This window comes from Vigna umbellata, chromosome 2, assembly GCF_029865625.1.
Source record: "Vigna umbellata cultivar VRB3 chromosome 2, Vumbellata_1.0, whole genome shotgun sequence".
Taxonomy (NCBI): domain Eukaryota; kingdom Viridiplantae; phylum Streptophyta; class Magnoliopsida; order Fabales; family Fabaceae; genus Vigna; species Vigna umbellata.
This window is the reverse complement of record NC_142166.1, coordinates 3982839-4004784: the sequence shown is the minus strand read 5'-3', so window position 1 is coordinate 4004784 and position 21946 is coordinate 3982839. Positions and strand designations below refer to the sequence as shown.

Below are 21946 nucleotides of genomic sequence, written 5' to 3'. Positions count from 1 at the left end.
ATTAGATCTTTTTTAAAAAAAAAATTCTAATGAGTTTCTTTTAAAAAATTCTTTAAAAATATTATTTTAAAATAATCTTAAATATCATAAAATTATTATTCAAAATTCTAATTGAATACTTATTTCCTTCCTTATTAGATTAAGATTTTACTATTTTGCAGTTTATTCATTGTAAAAAATAAAAGAAAAAAGAGAAGTATTTTAGATTAAGAATCTTTACCATTCAATTCCACTCTACCTTTGTTTATCAATACTCAAAATAGGAAAATATTATTTTAATAATTTTTTTTTGACAACTTACATTACCAATAGAATAATCACATGTGGCCATTCTCAAAAAGTTATTATGAAAAAGTTGTTAACATTCAACTTAAATGACATAACAAATTAGGGTTAAATATGTTTTTAGTCCTTAAACTATTGACCGTTTCTGGTTTTCGTCCCTCTTCCAAAATAAGGTACAATTTAGTCCTCAATCTTTAAAAAACGTTCGTTTTTTAAAGATTGAGGACTAAATTGTACCTTATTTTGGAAGAGGGACGAAAACCAGAAACGGTCAATAATAGTTTAAGGACTAAAAACATATTTAACCCAACAAATTATTATCCTTTAAGTTTTGCAAAACTCAGATATATTTCGAAAATCCATAATATGATTTCTAAAATAATAATAACTATTATCATAGCGATAAAAATTATCTTTATATGTATATATTATATTCCATTTTCATTTAAAATATTTAGGTCATTATATATTATTATTAAGTAATAAAATAAAACAAAAATGTTTTTGCTTTTTTTGTTGTAGTGTGTTGCTAACTAAATAATATTTATTAGATAGAAAACAATATTATTATTTTAAAAATTTAAAAAAAAAATTAAGAATATAATGAGTTTAGTTTCTTTAAAAGACAGTAACTAGGAATCCAGCTATAACTATGTGCTCGAATTAAATTGGTTAAACATGTCTAAAAGTCGAAAAACCAAAATCAGTAATTTCTGTTAACTAATAATAATTTCAGTTTTTTTTTAGATTCTATAAATAAATAGAGTCACTAAAAACCAGAAAACACACAAATATTTCAATGTCAAATATATTGATTTTCAATTTTAAATATAATATTTGGTCAACTATTACTTTTTTTTAAAAAAAAAAAAAAATATGAATACCTTTTAGCCTTGCTTTTTTGTTACATGAGACATGTTTGAGCGTAGTCAAATAAAGCTATATATATATATATATATATATATATATATATATATATATATATATATATATATATATATATATATTATTTATTTTTATTTTTTTTGTGTCTATCAAAGAAATACGGCAAACTCACCATTGCCGTGGATTTCGGGTTTCGGGGTGGGGTGGGGCGGGGCTCAGGTGGGTCCAGAGAAACGGTTGGGAAGATCATAGCCTGATCTTGGACCTCATTGACACGCACTCTCTTTTATTTATTGACTCAGAAGGAGAGAAATAGTGATGGAAGAAGAAGAGCAAAAAGTTATGGAAAAGAGTTGCAAGGAAACTCCTGTTCGAGTTTATGCTGACGGGATTTATGATCTCTTTCACTTCGGTCATGCCCGTTCTCTTGAGCAGGCTAAGAAACTGTAATTCATACTCCCTACTTCATTTTTCTTTTGGAAAGAACATTTTTTTATGACTTGTAGTTGGACATCATGTTTTATTTCTTTTGGGTTGTTTGGTGCATGTTCATGGACTAAACATACTTCACTCTACTAACTCTCATTTGGGTTAATTTTACCACTTCAAAACTGGGTTTTCTGTGTTTTGCTGAGTCATTTTTTTTTTCTTTCTTTTTTAAGCATAGTTGTTGTTTGAGGGAAAATGTTCAAGCTGTTTAAATCCATTTGTTTTTTTCTCAATTGAAGGTTTCCGAACACTTATCTCCTTGTTGGATGCTGCAATGATGAGATCACCCATAAGTACAAGGGCAAAACTGTTATGACTGAGAAGGAACGCTATGAGTCTCTTCGCCACTGCAGGTTTTGTTCTCTTTTCTTTTTCGGGTTTGAATTTTGACTCGTTTTTGCAGGTGTTCCCATATTTACTGTACACTTCCTGGGAAAGCTTCTTTGTTATCAAAGAATTATGGGTAAATTATACATATTCTGTAAAGGGGGTCAACCAATAAAAAATTGTCAAATATGATTTTTTTTTTTGGATTTTTCAATAGCTATCTTAAAAATCATGTTTACTATGATTTCTAATTTGTTGATGTCGATACTCTTTACCCTGTCAGTGAAAGATTTTACACTTATGAAACTTACCGGCTCTTTCTTTCATTTACCCTTTTATTGGAAATTGATTGTATGGTTTCTGACTACGATAATTTTGTTGACTATTTTTCAGAGTAGTCTGATAAACCGTGAGAGTGAGATTGTAACTGTAAAAACATGCATACAATGCTATAGTTTTGATTTTAGAGTATAGACAGGTCCTGGATGTCCAGCTTTTCGTTTCCATTATTAAAACTAGTGTTTGTGGACTCAAGTGGCTGCTTACTTGAGTACAATTGTGATTGTGCTAATTTGTAGTGCCCAAGTTCTTTGATCAATTTATAATATTTAAGTGAATCATTTTATGAGGTTGAGTAAAGTTTGAAATCCACTTTCATAAAGTGGTATTATAGTCTATCCTAGCAAATTCAACATGATCAAGTTATAATATATAAATAGATGCATAACTCCATTTATAAACTCATTTTCTGAGGTTGAGTTGAATTTAAAGTCTATTATCATAAGATTTTGTAGTTGTAGAAATGAATATTAGAAGTGGACTTTAAGCTTAACTCAATCCCACAAAACCGGCTTGTAGGGACTACCCATTAATTTCTACTATCACGCACGAGATATGTATACCTCAGCGTGAAGGAGGTGTGTTGGAAGTCCCACATCGACTAGAGATAAGACTAATTTATAATATATAAGTGAGGTGCAAATCTCATCTTACAAGCCGGTTTTGTGGGGTTGAGTTAGGCTTAAAGTCCACTTCTAATAATGAATGTTAATCTTTTTTTTATCTTACTGCTGAGGGTTTTCTGAGTTAGCTGCATCTTGTAGCTGATTTCAGAAGCTAAGTTCTTATTGTGTTGCTCTAACCAAATTATTGGCTTTCATTTCATTACCCTTATTTTATTTGTATATGTTGGTGGTTCTTTGGTATTGTTTCATCTGGATATACTTTGGACGATGGGTTTTACTTCCAATACATTTTACTTTGAAAATTATTTCTTCATCCACGACAAGCTCTGTCTTTTTTTTTTTCAGTCGTCTCCTAAAATCTAACTAGTGGTTGAAATCTTAAAAAAATAAAAATTAACTTGATTCCATTTGTTCGTCTCACTTATAAATTGCTTTTGAATTCCTGATTACATTATATTAGACCTTTGCATTTTGAATCTATTAATTGCTAAGACTATATATTAGTGTGTGAAGCATTTTAAATTGTACTTGCTCCAGGTGGGTTGATGAAGTTATTCCAGATGCGCCATGGGTAATCACCAAGGAGTTCCTTGACAAGCATCAAATTGACTATGTGGCACATGATAGTCTTCCGTAAGGTTAACCAACCCCAGGCTACTCTTTACTTTTGTATTACGTTCTTAAGTAAGAAGCATGGATACAATGTAAGATATAGATATGAAACTATGACCAAGGACATGATCCAACAGAAACACAGGGAAACAACAAATTCCTAGAAAAGATATAGGCATGAAATGGCCAATTGAATTATATAAAAAATAACCAAAATAGCATGTTATGATTATACAATATCATATCCTTTATAAAACCCTTCACATTAAGTCTGGCAAGTGTTACTGCTTGTTCTTTAATTTCTTTCAGCATTTTGAATTCTCGTATTGGGAGGTTGAATTTAAAACCCTAATTCCCAAGCATTATTAAGCTACAAATTTCTAAAATTATGACAATCTAGGTTCTTGTAGTTCTTGTTGCTTAAACTAATTTTATTGAAGGCTTGCACGGAATTTATATCACAGCACTCTCTTTTTTCTGGTGTCTGTTTGTGATTCATGAATTTAATCAAAATTTTGCTTACACCTATTGTAAAATTTGGCCTTTTGTTAGACGGGTCTTTTTGTTTTCATTTATTTATTATGATTGTTATTATTTTTCTTTAAGTGTGCACAGATATGGATACAATCATACAAGTATCAAGTATATTTCAATACGTAATATTTTAAAATTAAGATATGGGTACAACAATGCATATTACATAAAGTATAATTATATTTATGTATTTCTTATATCTTTTAATTTATTTTTCTCTCTTTCTTTATATTTCTTCGTACAGTTGGTTTTTATATATATTTTTCATCATTATCACATATTTACAAGCCTTTAATATTTTTAAAATTTATTAAAACATTATTTTAGTCGAATTTAAATTAAAATTTCATCATTTCAGTTATTGTAATAATAATAATAATAATTTCATCTCTATTCAAGAGAAAAAAAAAGAGGTTAGGATATGACAGACCCAATTTCTAATGTGGCGACTACCATACAATATGCCTATGCGTATTGGTCTCTCCTATGGGTATGTACAATATAAATATGTTGCCAAATTTGAAATATCATCATCATTATTATTATTATTTTCACTTGGTTGTCTTGTGATACTTCTGTAATATTCGTATGATACTGTTCTGCTTGCATTGCAACACTTGAGTATATATGATGGTACCATTTTCTTCTAGTTCTTCTCATATATATTATTACTTTCTTTTTCTATTATCATAGTTATGCTGATGCAAGTGGAGCTGGAAAGGATGTGTATGAATATGTAAGTTCAAGTGATAGAACCATGTTCTAATTAAGTTTCCATTACTTGAATGTCCTCTCTTCCTGTGCCTGTTTGGCAGCATTCACATCTATTTCTCATAGCATTCAGTTCTTTATGCCCGTTTTTTTTTTTTTCTAAAAAAGTATATTTTGATTGGCCTACATCTGGTTGCATACATTTAACCATGTTAATCTGTATCATATTAAGACTACCTGTAACCATCTCAAACTTTTCTGCTGCAATTTATGATCTTGTGCTTTTTAATTTCTTATCTAGGTTAAGTCTGTTGGAAAATTTAAGGAAACAAAGCGGACTGATGGAATTTCTACTTCTGATATTATAATGAGAATTATCAAAGATTATAATCAATATGTAATGCGTAATTTGGACCGTGGTTACACAAGAAAGGAACTAGGTGTCAGCTATGTGAAGGTTTGTTCTTTTGGTTAGCACCTTTGTTTTGCTTTCTTTCAAATTCTTATTGTTTTAGTATTCAGTTTCATCATTGGTTTGCTTCATTGCTTAGTGGGGGAACTTATCTTTGTTACACAATCTCTTATTCACAGGAGAAGAGATTGAGAATGAACATGGGACTTAAAAAATTGCAGGAGAGAGTGAAGAAACAACAAGAGAAAGTGGGAAAAAAGGTAACAGTAGATTATGAAATATCCTACTGTCTTTTCAACTTTCATAGATCCAATATTATTATTATTATTATTACAATATAATCAAGAGGGTTTATTTGTAACAAACTTAGTACACTCATGAATACGTATTTAGTACTCATTGATTATAGTGTCTGGAGGTTTCACTCAGTCAGTAGAAACCTATGAGATAGTCTCCACTGATTCTACAAGAAACATGTGCTACATTCTACTGAATTATGAAGCGTTCCCATTTTCTAATGTCTCTGTCGAAAGATTCTGTTCTCTTACTCTCTAAATTCAACAGGCACAAAAAGAAAAGTAAAATAAAGATTTAAAAATTGTAAAGTGGAAAATCGAAACATCCTAGACTACCAAATATTATCTACTGATACAATCAAAAAATCATCACAATGAAAATTACATAACTTATCTAATGTTCAATTGATATTCTAGGAAATCTTGTGCCAAACATCTGTTGTCATTAGTAAGGTCTATTCTCATCATAGAACAAATGTGTAAATACATTACATATATCAGAGGAGAACTGAAGTGATTGGCGACATGATACTATTATGGTGAAGTTAGATATGTAGAAGAAAGTGAGATCATATCCACCAATATTCTCTTAAACTAAAGCATTTTGTAAACATAAATTTCTTTAAATTAGTGGTAGATATACCATTACTTTCTCACTTTACACATCTCTTCACTTTAGAGGTTTTGAATCTCATTAGACCACAGCAATCTATTATATACATTATTGTCATTTTTTTCTGTCCCTTGCTGAAGGGACAGTAAAATGTGTCAAATGGTTGTAAGAATTATAATCTTTATTCTTTGTATTACTAGAATTTGAGTTTGAGTCTAGCTTTGCAAAATCAATTTGTGAGGACAAGATTGTTCTCTCACTGGAGTTGATATAGGAGTTGAACAGTGCTGAATGTGTTTTTTCCTATTCAATATACTGGTGATGACTAATTTGTTGAAATTTGCAGATTCAAACGGTGGGAAAATTTGCTGGAATGCACCCTAATGAATGGGTTGAAAATGCAGATCGATTGGTTGCTGGATTTCTTGAGATGTTTGAAGAAGGCTGCCATAAAATGGTAGATTCCTTTTACCTCTCCAAAAGATTGCTTACTATAATAACAAATGACTAGTCTTTGCATCATGTGACATTGTTCCCTGCTTAAATATTGCATTGATCTTCTGATGTGTAATGTACTAATTTGGTTAGTTTTCTGACATCCCAGGGAACAGCAATCAGAGACAGAATACAAGAACAATTGAGGGCACAACAGCTGAAATCTCTTCTTTATGATGAGTGGGATGATGATGATTCATTCTATGATGGTGAATACTACTCCGACTAAAGGGGCAAATAAACTTTTTGTGTTTCTGGATTAAGGATCATTCCTATATATAAGTAAGCTACCCTTTCTGTAAGGAGAATTACTTGAAGGATACTGGATTTCATACATGCAAGATGGTTTTGTACATTATTTTCCTTTGTACATAGTTTGATTTGATTATATTTTCTTGTTATAAGAGAATGTAACTTTTAAGAGTACTGGTGGGACAGACCTTCAATCAGACCTTTCTTCTTTACTCTCTTTTTTCTGTTACTATGCTAAGGGTTTCTTCACAAGGAAGGAAATCACATGTGTTTCTTCTTAAGGACTTAACATCTATTGAAAGTATTAGTTTCTGACTGAGGTACAAGTTTTGAAATTATTAGGTGACTTTTGAATCTTATAGTATCTAATTATCACATCATATCATAAATTAAAATACTTAAATATGTCTTATGAAGATTAGTTGAGACTATGAATACTTTATTATATGTACTACTTGATAGTTTATTCTTTAAAACAGGGTAGCTTCTGCATATTCTGAAAACTGAAATGAAAAAGGCTTGTTTATATGAGTTTGTGTCATAACAAAAATTATAAAATGCCATGAAATGGTAAATTTGCTGGCAAGAAATTAAGAAATTAAGATGAGATATTGCAAGTCAATTAGAGTAGTAACTATGAATGCTCAGCTTTAAAATATGTCAGATGATTCATGAAATAAAAATGTATGATTTTGTTCATTCCAATCTTTAATATTAATGTTAGCTAATTACAAGTAAATTAAGTTATTAAAAAAATTTAAAACATAAAAACTACATTCTTTTATAAAGAAGAATGTTTGGTTAAACTCAAAAGAAGTATTTATGAAATAAACACTTATTAAAATAATCACTTATTTAAGAATATGATAATAAGCTGTTTTTATAAAAAATACTTATAAATAAATAAATAAATAATTTTTGTTTAAAGTTATTGTTTTTAAGTTTAATCAAACTCACCCAATTTGTTTAAATTATTTTTAAAATAAGCAGATTAGGACCAAGATAATCCGAATGTTGTTATTTAGTTTAGTTTCCTTCTCTTTTTATTTCTTTCATGGATAATCATCATCTTAAAAGCAATTCAATTTTAAACAATTCTACTTATATTTCCATATTCAATAATATCAAATACGAATATTCTCAAATACTTATCTCTTGGTCGTGTTTTCATATCATCATTATTGCTTAGACTACTTGATTGGGTTGAACTTTACACTTTAACATTAACTATCGAACGTTTTAAAATAAAATTTATAAAATGATTCTTTTTTATTTTTAATATAGTTAAATACATAAATTTTCATTTTTTGTATTATTTTAGAACACTTGTTAAACTCTTTTAAAAATGTGATGATTTTATTTAACATAATTAAGTTGTAAATTATAGTTTTCTTGTAAAGGCACGAAATGAAGAAAGTGATGGGACAAATGTGGCTTTATCACACACTTGGATATGTCGGAAGAGAATATGCATTTACAAAATGAGAATATGCATTTAGAGATAAGGACCACAATTGGGTCCTTATAATAATTATTGTTTAATTTTTATTTGTATGTATTAGAAAAAAATTCACTTAACATTTTTTTAGAAAATACAAATGTGTTTAAAAAAACTGATAGAGTTGTTGGTTAAATATATTCTTAATTCAAATAAAAAAATAGAAATATTTATTTACTCTTAAGGTTTATTAAGAGGGACAAAACAGGCATGTACTTTGATTTGGTTTAATTAACTTTGAATGTGAAAACATAAATTGAACTAAAATCAAATAAAAAGAGCACTACTTTTTGATATATTATTTTTAAAAGTTTTTCTAAGAGTGATTAGACAGTTTGTGAAATTTAGTTCAATTTTGAATACTCCTTTTTTTAATACTCTTACTTGAGAGTTTAGAGTATTGTATTATAGTTTAAAACTCTTTTATTTCTTTTGTTTCTAATTACAAGACAATATTTTGAATTTCTTTTTTCCTTTTTGTACGACTTTTTTCGTTAATTACTTTTTGTCTTGTAACTTAAATTCCTATGTTAATATGCGAAAAAGCTATATGATCTAAGTTTAAAGTATTACATTTTTTAAAAATGAAATTTGCATTAATTTATTGTAATCCTTCATTGTCTGTGATATTAAACACAATCTCATGAATCAACAACTTCTCAAGATTCACAGTCACTATAAAAGATACGTAACAATTATGTGATATTATCTGATCTTTAGACTTCTTACAAACTATTATAAAAAATTTAATATACAATTCAACCCTCTATTCTCATGCACTTAATTTGTTTTAACATGTCCTGTATTTAAGGATATGAAAAATTATTTATTAACAAAATTATATGCATCTAAACATGGAGCGTAAGTGTGGTTATTCACATAACATGCATGCCAAGTTATACCTAAACATTGTTTTAGAAAAAAGTAATCTTAAGATAATAAAATTAACATATTTTTCAAAAAAACTAAGAGTAAAATTTCCAATAATCATAGAGTAAATTTTTTTTAATATTCTAAAAATATATATTTTGAAAACTGAAATATAGGAATAACAAGGTGATCCAATGACATAAACCATGTTTTTCATAATAAAGATAACAAATAAATGTGTTCTTATCGTTTGAATTTATTCCAATTTTAATAGAAAATGTTTACATTGATCAAATAAAGGTATAAGTATATTAATTCTTTTATTTCATTTAAAGAATCATACTTTTACAACACAGTTTTTCACTTTCTCTAATTCTTTGACTTATTCAATATCTTTACTTCAATTACATATATAATTTTTTTTTCTTTATCCAGTTTTCTTCAAACGACATATGTGGCATTTTAGTATACGTAAAGCTCAATTTCTATAATTAAATAGTATAAACTCTTAGCTTATTAGATAACACAAAAAAACTTATATTTTGTTTGTTCATAGGTTCTTGATTTCATTTCGACATTTTCTTTTACAATGATTGAAATCATTCAATACAAGTTTACTCAAATTTATAAGATACTTTTTCTTAATTTGAAAAATTAATAGATTTTGTATTTGTTGTAAAATTTCACTTGTGTAATTTTTATTTATTTTTGACGATAAAATTATTTAATTAATACTTTGGACGGTGCTATGGCGAACATAAACATATATGTTACTTGATGAGAGTCAAAGATGGGGATGGTAATGAAAATGAATACACAGACAAAACTTTCACATGTCAAATATGCAAACTTTCTCATAAATTAAAATTAATTTTCATATATATTCAAGTATTAAGATGAATTAAAAGTTTGTTAAAATACTATAAATGCTTAAAAAATTAAAGATAGACATGATTTTTAATTATTATACATTTATTACAGCATTACCTGTATCTGAATCATCCAACAGTAAAAGAGCAAAGAAGAATATAAAGAGCTTAAGAAAAGGTTTACCATAGAAGATGTGAGTCTAGTTAACTCATCTTGATTTTCTTTTATAATTAGAGCAGAATTTAATTTAACAAAACTCTGTGTCTAACTTACATAAAAGGTAAATGAAACTATGATACTATAACATGCAAGGAGTGTAGTGAATGAGTAGACTTAAGGAGGGTCCTACAAGTAGGGCAAGAAGAGTGAGAAAAGAGCCACTTATCAATGCAGTGAACATGAAAACGGTGATTGCAGTTTGGGAGGAACCTTATGCTGTCTCCATCAGAGAACTCCGATAAGCAAATCGCACAGTTACACGGAGAGCCACCGGAATGAGTGTAGGTGGAGGTTGGCAGAGCCACCACCTCTCTCTTCTTCAGGCCCGAATTCAGTCTCCTTGAGGCAATCCATTGAAAGGGTTCCGTCACAACACGATTCGCACATTGGAACACACATTGCAACATTGTGTTCAGACCAAGAGCACATAGCAAGGCACAAACTATGGCTGCCAAAATAACCATCAAACTTATGCTGTGCTCTGATGGACTACTGCATGGTTTTGCTGTTCTCATAGGGCTCATGGTTGGTGAACCTAAGGGACTCTCAGACTCAGTTTCACCCATCATGTTCGACAATCTTTTAGATACATTCCATCACCTCAAGCAAATGTAGATTATATATGACTCATGACCTATGGATTACTATATTTCATCTTAAAAACAGATATATACATTATCTGTATACAAATAATTAAGTTTGAGACTTTGTAGCATAATGTCTTAAACATAATTATTTATCCCGAAGATAATAGTGCAGTTAGATAAATGAGTGGTGGAATGGTAATTAAAGAGAGGGTGGAGAAATTGGTGGGGCAAGGTAAGGACATGGAACATTGCTTAGTTGATAATCCACTGTCTTCCTTTATGTTTATGCGTTTGAAAGCACACCAAAAAAGCAACTCATATTTTCCATGGTTTCATGATATGAATTTTAAGCTTGCGGATTTCAGTGCACTTGGACTCATTCTTTAGTAAGATACGTGAATGATTGTATCTCTCGTAAGTCAAATTATGAACTCTCGTTTTGTTGTATATGGAGGAACCAGGGATTGAACTCTAGCTTATTATCAATGCATTCATTAACATAAGCTTCTCATATCAGACATTGAAGTCTATATTCTGTACGACATTCATAAAATGTGCTCATCATCATCATCTTCTCTGTCTCTTTTATCCTCAAAAAGTGGTGCTGTCTATTTATTTCTGGCATGTCCTTTGATTGATTTTAGTTTTGTGTAGGATTCTTATTAGTGGTTGGAATTAACTTGATTGTCTCTCAAACTGTTCTATCTGTTAGCATGTGTTGTACTAAAGATAAGGCTTCGAAAGTTTGTGGTTCACCTAAACTCAATCATAATATTCAGTATAAAATTAATGATATGTATGTGATTTCAGCTTCCTGAAGAAAAAAAAAACGACAAGTTGATTATTTTATAAGACTTTTTAAGGAATTTTTATAAGTATATTACGGTATAAAGTATGCCAACTAATGAAAAAAATATAAAACAAAAGTTGTTCTCTTTAATGATCAAATTCACAAGTTAGATTCATAAAATCGTCTAAAACACATGTTTAATAAATATTAACTAAAAGAAAGATAAAAGCGAAAGGTTTTTTACATTAAATAATTTAAATTTAAGTTGTGCTTAAATAAAATAAATAAATAAATAATTTTATCATGCTAGTTTTCTTTTTAAAAATGGTATTTGTTATTACAATTTTTACTTATGAGAGGAGTAGAGCTCAATTTTGAGTATTTTAAATAAAGTTTAATTTTTATTAAATATTAATTATTAATAAAATTGGTAAATATTTCATACGATAAAGTCAGTAACTAATTTATATCTATTGTGGGTGCTTTCTTTTATATAGTCTTGTTTATAAGTTAATGGTTTGATAAATCATTAATTCATCATTTTGGTAGAAAAAATTTCTTCACATTTATGAATACAATTTAAGTTTCCATTCAAAAAAAAAATTATGATAAGCATAAGTGATTAAAGTATTAATTCAATTTTATAATTAGATGAAATGGACTAGTGCATGAATTATAAGAAAACGGGTCCTATATTTGGTCTTTTGTTGTATTCTAATTGAAAATTAAGTACTTTTTGCAATTTTTTTTCTATTTTAACTATGTAATCTTTCCTTTTTTTCTTTATTAATTTATATTTAATATGAAATAAAATATATTAACATGGTGACAGTACAATAAGGTGCTATGTCAATGTGACTATACTGATATTAGTATCTTTTGTTGTTAAATGTTGAATATTCATTTAACAACGAAAACATAACTAAAATTAAATTGGCCATATAGAAAATAGAAAAACCAAATTCGTAAAATAACAATAATAACAAGATTAAATTACAACTAAGTCCAATATTTTATTAAAAAATCTAGACCTTTTTCCGACATAAAAAAATAAAAATATTAGTCTATGAATGGAGATCTTAATTTTTTTTAATCACTCTAAATTTCCTATTGACAACTCTTTAAATGCTTTATCTTTTTATTATGATAAGACACAATTTATTTAGACTAAAAAAGATATAGTTTTAAAATAAACGAAGAATGAAAAGCATTTACTATAAGATATCTATAAATTAATTTAAAACACTTTATTTTTTATTTTAATTTTTTATTGATTAGTCATCTTTTCAACAATTATATTATATTAATGAGAAGGAAACAATAGTGAACAGAGATGGATCAAAACCATGATAGAATAAGTTCTTATAAGTTCTTATTTTTTTTTAGTGGACTCTATTTATTTTTTCTTATTTTGTGAGTTTGTGTAAAATTTATAATTTATCATTGAAGATAAAAATAATGTAATAACTGTAGAGAGATTTAACCTACCGTATTTGTAAGATATTGTCTTTTTTGAGTTAAGTTTTCAAAGATTCAATTTATTTTTGGTACTATTCTAAAAAAATCTTCATAGAAATATTTTATGTGTGTATAAATTCATATGTATCTTTTCTTTTATATGAAATGGGACTTCCTTTCTACCTAACAACGAAAAAGTAGCCTTCACAAGTCACTGTTGAACCAAGAAGGAAACAAGCCCTTCAGCTGGTTTCTCAGTTTCCACAACCACAACATTGTCAGTCTCATTTGTCACAGAATGTGCCAAAAACTTCTCCTTGAGCATAAAATGAGTACTGGAAGTGGTGTGACAGATGATATGAATATGAATATAATAAACCTTACCTGTATAGTCCATGTAACAATTATCAATTCTAGTTTGTGAATTCCCTGCTAGTTTCACCAAAATGCCAATGCCACCAAAAGCCAATGCCAGCACCATGCAAATAAAGACAAAATATTTACAAAAAGAAAACATTTTCTATGCTTTCAGTACAAAATCTGCATAGTAGAAAAGAAAGAAAGAAAGAAACAATGTGACATACCATCTTGGTAGATGCATGCAGAGGGTGGCCGGGATGATACGGCGGACAGGCCATTCGATCCTTAAATTTGATCCAAAAATGGGACAATGGTGGTGCATGTTTGTGTTGTTTCTTGCTTTGCCACTGTAAGATCAAATGTGAAGGGCCGTCGCGATCAAAGGTTGCACACCAAAACTTGTTTATCGCGATCAAAGGTTGCACACCAAAACTTGTTTATTCAAAATAAAGTTTTTGGTAAGAGGGGTATTGATACGATTCCAAAAGGTCTCTTACCAAAAAGAGATATCTTATCTGTATATGGTAAGAGATATCTTATCTGTATATAAATTATGTCTATTTTTTAGACTTTGTATGTACCAAAAGTTTGTTGAAGCATGTGACTTCTTGTGCTATCAGAAAGAGATAGACCAAGATTGAGCATCTCATTTTGGCAGCGTGGAAACAAATTTACAGTGTAGAATTTGGTTTGTCGGAGAAACATTAAGAAGAACAGACAGACAGAGGCTCTGAAGGGGTAGGTATAATCACTTCAAGACACTTCCTTTCTTCCTCTTTTCTATATCATGCTTTTGACTTGTACCTGTCTATTTGCATGTTCCCCATGAGCTTTTATAAAGACACCGATGCCCAGATTTAATACCCACTCTTCACAATTAAATGCATTCCAACGGTAACCTGCTCTTTCTTTCAGAAAAGTTTATTCTTTCATCAGTTATACTGTTTTCGAATTTTTTATTTTGTATATATACAATCTTTTTATAAGAGTATGGATATGAGTGGAAGATGATATTTAAATTTTATTATTACAAAAGAGTTATTAATTTGCTGTAGATCAGAGAAAAGTTGTCAATTTCTCATTTTTCTTCTTTTACATATTATTTTGATCTTTATACATCATATAAGACGAGTTATGAGTGTCTGCAGTATTAAAGTTTCACCTTTTTTATGTGGGTATAGCATTCCTAATTTGTTCAATCATATGATAGAACATTTTGTACATATAGGAACCACTTTAATAAGTTCTTGCACAGATCAAATTGACAATATTCACTACATATACAAGGAATAATTGGAAAAAAAAAACTAAAGGGATAACATTTTCACAGCACTAACAATAAAAAAAACAACACTTAGCAACCATTTTGTTCATCCATTCACTGTAATAAATTAATTACATTGATGAAGTAGGTGTGCCAACTGATGTAAAAGTGAAAACCAGGATTAAGTAATCTTTTTGAAACATTGGATTTCATATATCATTATTTCAGTTATAAATAAGATAATTGGGACTTTGCTTTGGCCCTGTGCAGCAAATTCATATGAAGTTGGCAAAAAACTGAGTCTTATTCTCAAGAATGAAGTTCTAATAGATGAAAAATCAACTGCTATCATCAAAACTCAATATATGTTTTTCCAAACAATGACATTGGTATGATATATGGTTCTGTTGTATCATGAAATGAATACATTCCAATCAGACCCAAATTTCTCCTTCAAGAAGACTATATATGTACAGAGATAATTGTTCTCATCAAAGCAAACCACTCGATAGCAATAAGAAAAATAAAATGATGCACACAAGTGCCATTACTCGTGAAATGAGTTTGGAGCATTGACAGTCTCAGCATTCCACCCCACATTGTTTAAGCACTGGACCTGTTTGCTTGGGCAAGAAGGGATCAATCCTGACCCAAATCAATGAGAAAATAGATGCTAGAAGGATTGACCACAACACCACAATGGTAGGAGTCCTGTTTTGCTTTCCCATTAGACCTTTGAGGAAAGGGTATAAGTGAACAATGACCCAAAAGGCAAAGAACAACTTCCCAAAGAGAGGTCCCCATGAACCATACCCATTGTTTATGGCATCAGACACTCCAGCCACAACACCAACAATGTTCAAGATTATCAGAGTGGTTGGAGGGATCAGAAGTGTGGTCCACTTAAAGAGATAGAGCTCTCCAAACTCACTGTCTTCTGCTGCTTTTGCTGTCACTGTGAAATTCGTGTCTACTCCAGCAAGAACTTTGAGCAGACCTTGAAACACAGCAAAAAGGTGAGCAGAAACACCTCCAATGACCCAAAATTGCTCATTTCTCCACAGGGCTTCAATTGTAACGCCACTCCATCGGAGCTCAAGCACACTTGTTAAAATGATGGAGATAAAAAGAGCCATAAACCAAACGCTAGCAAGGTTTGTCAGCTGTACAAAAGAAAAATCAAGCTCATATTTAGAATATGTATTGCTAATGGAAACATTACTAATGTTTGCCCTTCCATTTTCTTCTTGTTATGTTAATCATCGGTGAAAGCAGATGATCAATCTCAGTAATCACAACCAATTTTTATTTGGACAAAACTAGATGCATTCTATAGGTCTTTGGTACTATTCTCCAATAAAAGATTGAAGTTTTATAGAGGATTGCATTAAAGGTCAATATAATTGGAGAGCAACACCAAAAGGCACATAAGAAACTGTATATACGTTTTTTCCTTTATGATTGTGTTGTGTGGTACTTACTGTGGGAATGATGAACTTTCCAGTCAAGAGACACACAGCAGGAATTGTGCAGTAGGCAAGCAGAGGAATGGAGGTGAATGGATAAACAATGGTATTAGTGTAAGCTAGTCTCTCTAGGTACTTGAGTTTTCCTCCATAACCATACCACAAGGGGCAGTGGCGACTAAGGAAAATCTCAACAGAACCAAGAGCCCACCTCAGAACTTGGTGCAACCTATCTGATAGATTTATTGGGGCAGATCCCTTGAAAGCTGGTCTCTTTGGCATGCAATATACTGATTTCCATCCTCTACAATGCATCTTGAATCCAGTCAAAATATCTTCTGTGACTGACCCATAAATCCACCCAATCTGTAGAAGAAACACATTTGCCAAAACTTAATAGGAACATCTATACAAAGATCAAGTGAATTGTTTAAACTAAAATTTATTAGCCTATCTAATGTGCAAAGCATGAAGGAAATCCAAATGTTGCATTGTTTTGAGATGAATGGCTTTACCTCTTTTCCCCATTCAGTCTTCTCTTCATAGCCACAGCTTATAACATGAATGGCCTCCTTGACCAATGATTGGCTATTTGTGCCTTCTGGAAGTCCTCCATTTTCCATCAAGGTGGAAGCAATGAAGACTGGTGATTGCCCGAATCGTTTCTCAAAACTTTTCTGGGACATGAGGGATGATTTCTCCAAGTCCTCATACCCTTCAAGCCCTTCTTCAATCTCTTCAAGATCAAACATGGACCCTGACCCTTTTCTAACATAGTCTTTCCCCATCATTTTCTTTTTGTTTTTGTTCTTGGAGAACACACTGAAGAGACCTTTTCCTGATTTCTTTTTTGACTTGGACTTTCTTGAACCACCACAACAAAAGCAACACCATGATGGCCAACAGTCACAATGCATCTTTGGTCTTTTCTCCGACACGGGTGGATCGTAACCATACAATGCCTGCCTGTTGAACACAGTTCCAGTACCAACATATACTGGACCTTGAATCCCGTCAAGCCCTTTCATGTTGATCTATAATGAAAGCAATATTGAAGATAAATCGTTCAAAATCAGCCAGTGAGATGAAATTTGCACATACTTGTGAAATTAGTTTTTAGAAGAGTGATCTTACATCAAAGAACACAGTGTTGCGGTTAGCATATCTATCATGGCGATCAATACCATCAAATCTTTGTGGAAATTGAACATAGCACAACTTCTTCCCAAGGTTGGGGTCCATTAAAAAGCACATAGCCTCTCTTACTGCCTTGCTATTATTGACGTAGTGATCACAATCCAAATTCAACATGAATGGCGCATTCGTAAGCACGGCAGAAACTCGAACCTTCGGAGGATACACAACAGTACAAGAGTTAAAAATCAGTTTCTAATATTTCGGTCTATTAGAACTAAACAATACAATATCAAGTTTTTGTTCTTACCAAAGCATTCATGGCACCAGCCTTCTTGTGGTGTGGATATCCAGGTCGTTTTTCACGTGAAATATACACAAGTCGTGGCAATTCCTTGCCTTCAACATCTAGTGCACCAGCACTTCCTAAATATACCTGCAAAGTAAGTCCAGGAGTCATATCAGTTGATGACAATTATTCCTGGTAATAATTGATACTAATTATTAATCAAGCAAGCCTACAAAATTTGATATAGGGAGAGGCCATATAATAGATTTCATCTTCAAACCAATAAATTTCAAGTGAAGTTGCTCAAAACTATATAAGTTGCATCCTAGGAATTAAGGTACAAACAAAATGTAAAACTTTCCAACAATAAACATCATGTTGACATTAAAGAAAAACTGTAATAAATAAGTCCCATGTTTTCCTTTAAAATCTACTATCTAAGAACCAAACGGGAAAGGAGCATGTTTCAATGGCTACTGATAATGCATAAATGCAAGGCATTTCTGTTTTAGTTTGTTTTGTTCCCTGATTACAAGATAAGGAAAAGTACCTAAAAGAAAGAACTAACAAGAGGATTTAATAGTCAAACCTGAATCATTCCTGGATGATCACGAGTGTTGTTCCCTGGCCATGGAGTTCCATCCTGCATCACCCACCCTTCCTCAGGTTTCTTTTGAGCCTTTGCCACCAAAGAATTAATTTTCACCTTAAACTCTTCATATTCCCTCTGCAATGGAGCAAACACACAAGTTTTACCACAAGCCTCTAAGCAAGTTGACACTAGAAAAATAAAACCAGAAACAACTTGTTTAGCTCAAGTATATCACACCTTCATGGATCTTCTTTCCTTCACAAACGTAGGTTGCACCTTATCTTTTAAGTAATCAATTTTCTGAGAAAAGTAAAACTCGGGAGCCCTTGGCTCTATGTTATACTTCTTGCAAAAGGGAACCCATCTTCTTGCAAACTCAGCAGTTTCTGCCAAGGAATCAAACAGAAGCATGGATGCACCATCATCTGAGACATAGCAGCTGACCTTGTCAACAGGGTAGTCAACAGCGAGGATTGAAAGGACAGTGTTGGCTGTTATAATGGGAGGTTCCTTCAGAGGGTCCACAGTACTCACAAAGAAATCAACTGGAGCTAGTTGGTTAGGTTCCCCTTCACGCTCAAACCTTAAGGCCAAGCGGTCCAAGTAAGTCTCTCGAGTGATGGGGAGCCACTTGGGGAACTGATCAAGAATCCATGACAATGCAAACCATATCTCACATATAACAGAGATTAGCCACAAGGCATATGCATCATTTGCTGGGGTTAAGATTCGGAATCTAAAGAAAAAAGCAAGGATGACCAGCCTCATCACAATCACTATGCGATATGGATTGATTAAGCTTGAAGATATTGGAACCTTGCGCCACAATGGTTGTCTAGCTTCAGCCAAACTGTAAGGTGACAAAAGCACATCAGTTCCAGTAAAAATATCCTGTGTTGTGCCATACTTTATTTTTGTGTACAATCTTTAACAAATACACATGAAGATCAATGTATGTTGTATTGAATATTTTAGGAGCCATGTGACTATTACATATAGATAATAATCCTTGTATTTTATACGAAGAAAAATACTATTTAAGGTACACAAATGTATGTAGTTGATTCTCTGCATTGTTTAGCATTCATGAAAAAGAAACATAACGAAACAATATCATGTACACATGTTAAGGCTTTGTTATCCACTGGAAAAAGCAATCGAAGAGATCACTTACATGTAATCATCATCTTCACCTTGGTCTTCTTTTCCGTCTTCTTTGTTTAGAAGACCTCTTTTTTCTTGCCTGACTTTCCATTTCTCTACTCTTTCTTGCCATTCTGCATTGCTATAGAAATCTTTGTCCCCATCAAAATCCTTGCCAGTAACTATTGAACAATAGATCAACACATAAACAAAAGAGAATACCCAAAAAGAAAAAGCATCATAATAGATAATTAGCAATTTAACAAGTTTCTCACCACTCCCAGCTGAAGAGAAAACCTGACCATTCGGATGCAATTTCTCTTGATTATAGTCCCCATTTCCCTGGAAAAATCACAAAATATCTCTCCGATCATTCATTTTAGCCAAACACATTTCTTGAGATACATTAAAGATTATTCAATTTTCACATTTCATTTATTTATAGAAGCTTGATTAAGTATAAAAAATTACCACATGGTTAACATCGTGTTCCCGATCTAGATCTTCTCGGTGATTCTTAATTGGAAACTCATCATCAAAATCATCAGCATCGAAGTTATCTTCTTCATCTCCAGCCACTCTAGGACAACCTGCACAGAAGCCACCATCCACGTTTTAGAAAAAACAAGTGATCACAAACTTACAAAATTAGTTTAGATTCGTTTTCTGTCATTCTAAATTCAAAATTGGAACTTCAGTAATAATCAGGTGTTGTAATAAAGGTTTTACAACTTTCTAAGAAAATACATAATGTGATGGAAAATCTTCAGAATATTATGCTTCTACCAATTGTAATTGCTCTTATATCCTTTTACGTTCATTTCAAAAGATGTCTTATGGGAACAAACAACACTAATTGTTAATGGAAAAACTAAAAGTTGTACGATATACTAATATAAATTATCCAACTGAAACTTCAATATCTTAATCAAAACAATCACAAACAGTTAAAGAAACTAAATATCTAAAGTCCTCCATTACAATAAAACGTACAAAAACAAGAAACTAAGCTAACCTTTGTGGCGCTTATAGCGAGTGTTGCATTGAGGACAGCTCTGGTTTCCTTCACTCCTCTCATACTCATAACATGGTCGACACACAGGAAATCCACACACATGACAAGCCACAAACAGTTCTCCATTTTCCTTATATCCAATCTCATCACCACAGACACGACATGTTTTTGATGAAGGTTGACGGGTAGGGACCTGATGCTGCAGAGAAACAAAATCTGACGTGTTAGGAACCACCAGCATGGAACACAAACATGTTATAGGAATAATGGGACATGAAGATGAGCACATACCTCATTGGAATCACGTGAAGAATGAGCATGAGAGCCGGTGATGAAGCCAGCCATGGAGTTTGAGGCCATGGCAAGGCAAGGCAATGGAAGTTACGGAGTGGTGGGGAAGAGTGGAATAGGAGAAGGTGGTTTATAAGAAAAGGTAGGTTGAGAGTGAAACATCAAGGTCGTGGTTGGAGATGTAAGAGAGTGTACCAAACCTTGCGTTGGAGGGTCGTGAGTTGGAGTCTAAGAGACGTCATGGAAGGAGCGATAGGTGTGAAGGACTTTTCCAATATTCTTGCTTGCTTCGACTCCAAGGAGAACCCTCTTTTCTAGTTCTTAATACGTGACACGATCAAGTTAGGTGCATGTTTGGTTTCTCACACCAGATGGTTATGATGTCACGTCCAACTTCATCCTAACATTAAACCCAAAATCTAAGACCTGAAATGGAGCTGTGTTTTCTAGTTCTATAAGCTGTTCATCCACATGCTACACGTTGCAGAGGTTGCAATGTCACATTAAATTTCCAAGGTAACAACCAAACGCAAAATCATGGTTCTTTTAAGAGGAAGGGAAAGACTGGTGCAGCATTCAAATCCATGATCTCCCAACTTCTACGAGGAAACATATATACAGGGAGCACCATGAGTCAATCCAATGTTTTGTATGTCACTTTTTTAGTCATTTGGAATTGTGTTATATGTACTATTCTAGTTTTGTTCGAAAATGTTGTTTGTCTTGCATGTTTGAGAGTCAAACATAGTATAAGAATTTCTTCCTCCCCCTGTGCTTTATTTTATGCACATATATGGGTTCTTGAAAAAGATTACTTTTTTTCAGATTTTTAGATGGCACAATTTGAAAAATATTATGATTCCATATTTCGAAACTAGTTTTTACCCTGTAGTTATATTTGATATAAATTAATTTTCGTAAAGAAGCATTTTTTTTAAAAAAAATTACAAAAAGTGCAGACAGTGCAAATATAAAGATCAGCCCAATTCAATTTTTTTTTTTCTTTTAGATCAGCCCAATTCAAAATTTATATCCCAGATTGGCACGTACAATATTTAATTTTCTTGTACTGTATTAAAATAGAGATGAGACTTTTTGTAGGGTGCAGAACAAAAGATGGGGCTAAAATCATGAACCTTGAATGAACCATTGGTTAGTAGGTAGCCATCAGTCTTCTATTGAGCATTTTGGAACTTAGGTTTAAATAGAAAATTAGTTGAAATA

At 31.5% G+C, this 21946-nt stretch overlaps 3 protein-coding genes across 3 annotated transcripts; 1 reads left to right on the top strand and 2 right to left on the bottom strand.

Moving 5' to 3' along the window:
- Window positions 1–1380: 1380 nt before the first annotated feature.
- On the top strand, window positions 1381–7088 carry LOC124838915 (choline-phosphate cytidylyltransferase 1-like). The gene is made up of 8 exons (XM_047314640.2): window positions 1381–1616; window positions 1899–2012; window positions 3489–3584; window positions 4791–4833; window positions 5110–5265; window positions 5400–5480; window positions 6476–6586; window positions 6734–7088. The coding sequence occupies exons 1-8, from the start codon at window positions 1489–1491 to the stop codon at window positions 6851–6853; spliced, it is 849 nt and encodes a 282-aa protein (XP_047170596.1). The 5' UTR covers window positions 1381–1488; the 3' UTR covers window positions 6854–7088.
- A 3224-nt stretch (window positions 7089–10312) lies between these two features.
- Window positions 10313–11143, bottom strand: LOC124838928 (RING-H2 finger protein ATL10-like). The gene has a single exon (XM_047314657.2). The coding sequence runs from the start codon at window positions 10900–10902 to the stop codon at window positions 10405–10407; it is 498 nt and encodes a 165-aa protein (XP_047170613.2). The 5' UTR covers window positions 10903–11143; the 3' UTR covers window positions 10313–10404.
- Window positions 11144–15123: 3980 nt separating this feature from the next.
- LOC124838906 (cellulose synthase A catalytic subunit 4 [UDP-forming]-like) lies at window positions 15124–20871 on the bottom strand. Its single transcript, XM_088105786.1, has 12 exons — window positions 20723–20871; window positions 20432–20630; window positions 19888–20006; window positions 19692–19758; window positions 19448–19598; window positions 18511–19123; window positions 18271–18408; window positions 17703–17828; window positions 17393–17605; window positions 16774–17292; window positions 16274–16624; window positions 15124–15955 (listed from the first exon to the last, which is right to left on the bottom strand). Exons 1-12 carry the CDS (start codon window positions 20789–20791, stop codon window positions 15374–15376), a joined length of 3147 nt encoding a protein of 1048 aa, XP_087961912.1. The 5' UTR covers window positions 20792–20871; the 3' UTR covers window positions 15124–15373.
- Between the last annotated feature and the right edge of the window lie 1075 nt (window positions 20872–21946).

What these genes read in the sequence shown, in the direction of transcription:
- LOC124838906 (XM_088105786.1), bottom strand. Translation starts at nt 20,791, where the DNA reads ATGGCCTCAAACTCCATGGCTGGCTTCATCACCGGCTCTCATGCTCAT. An exon ending in AACACGATGTTAACCATGTG is followed by an intron (nt 19,759 to 19,887) that starts GTAATTTTTTAT and finishes TGATTTTTCCAG; the next exon opens with GGAAATGGGGACTATAATCA. An exon ending in GAAAGTTCATCATTCCCACA is followed by an intron (nt 15,956 to 16,273) that starts GTAAGTACCACA and finishes TCTTTTGTACAG; the next exon opens with CTGACAAACCTTGCTAGCGT.
- LOC124838915 (XM_047314640.2), top strand. Translation starts at nt 1,489, where the DNA reads ATGGAAGAAGAAGAGCAAAAAGTTATGGAAAAGAGTTGCAAGGAAACT. An exon ending in CTTGAGCAGGCTAAGAAACT is followed by an intron (nt 1,617 to 1,898) that starts GTAATTCATACT and finishes TCTCAATTGAAG; the next exon opens with GTTTCCGAACACTTATCTCC. An exon ending in GTGGCACATGATAGTCTTCC is followed by an intron (nt 3,585 to 4,790) that starts GTAAGGTTAACC and finishes CTATTATCATAG; the next exon opens with TTATGCTGATGCAAGTGGAG.
- LOC124838928 (XM_047314657.2), bottom strand. Translation starts at nt 10,902, where the DNA reads ATGATGGGTGAAACTGAGTCTGAGAGTCCCTTAGGTTCACCAACCATG.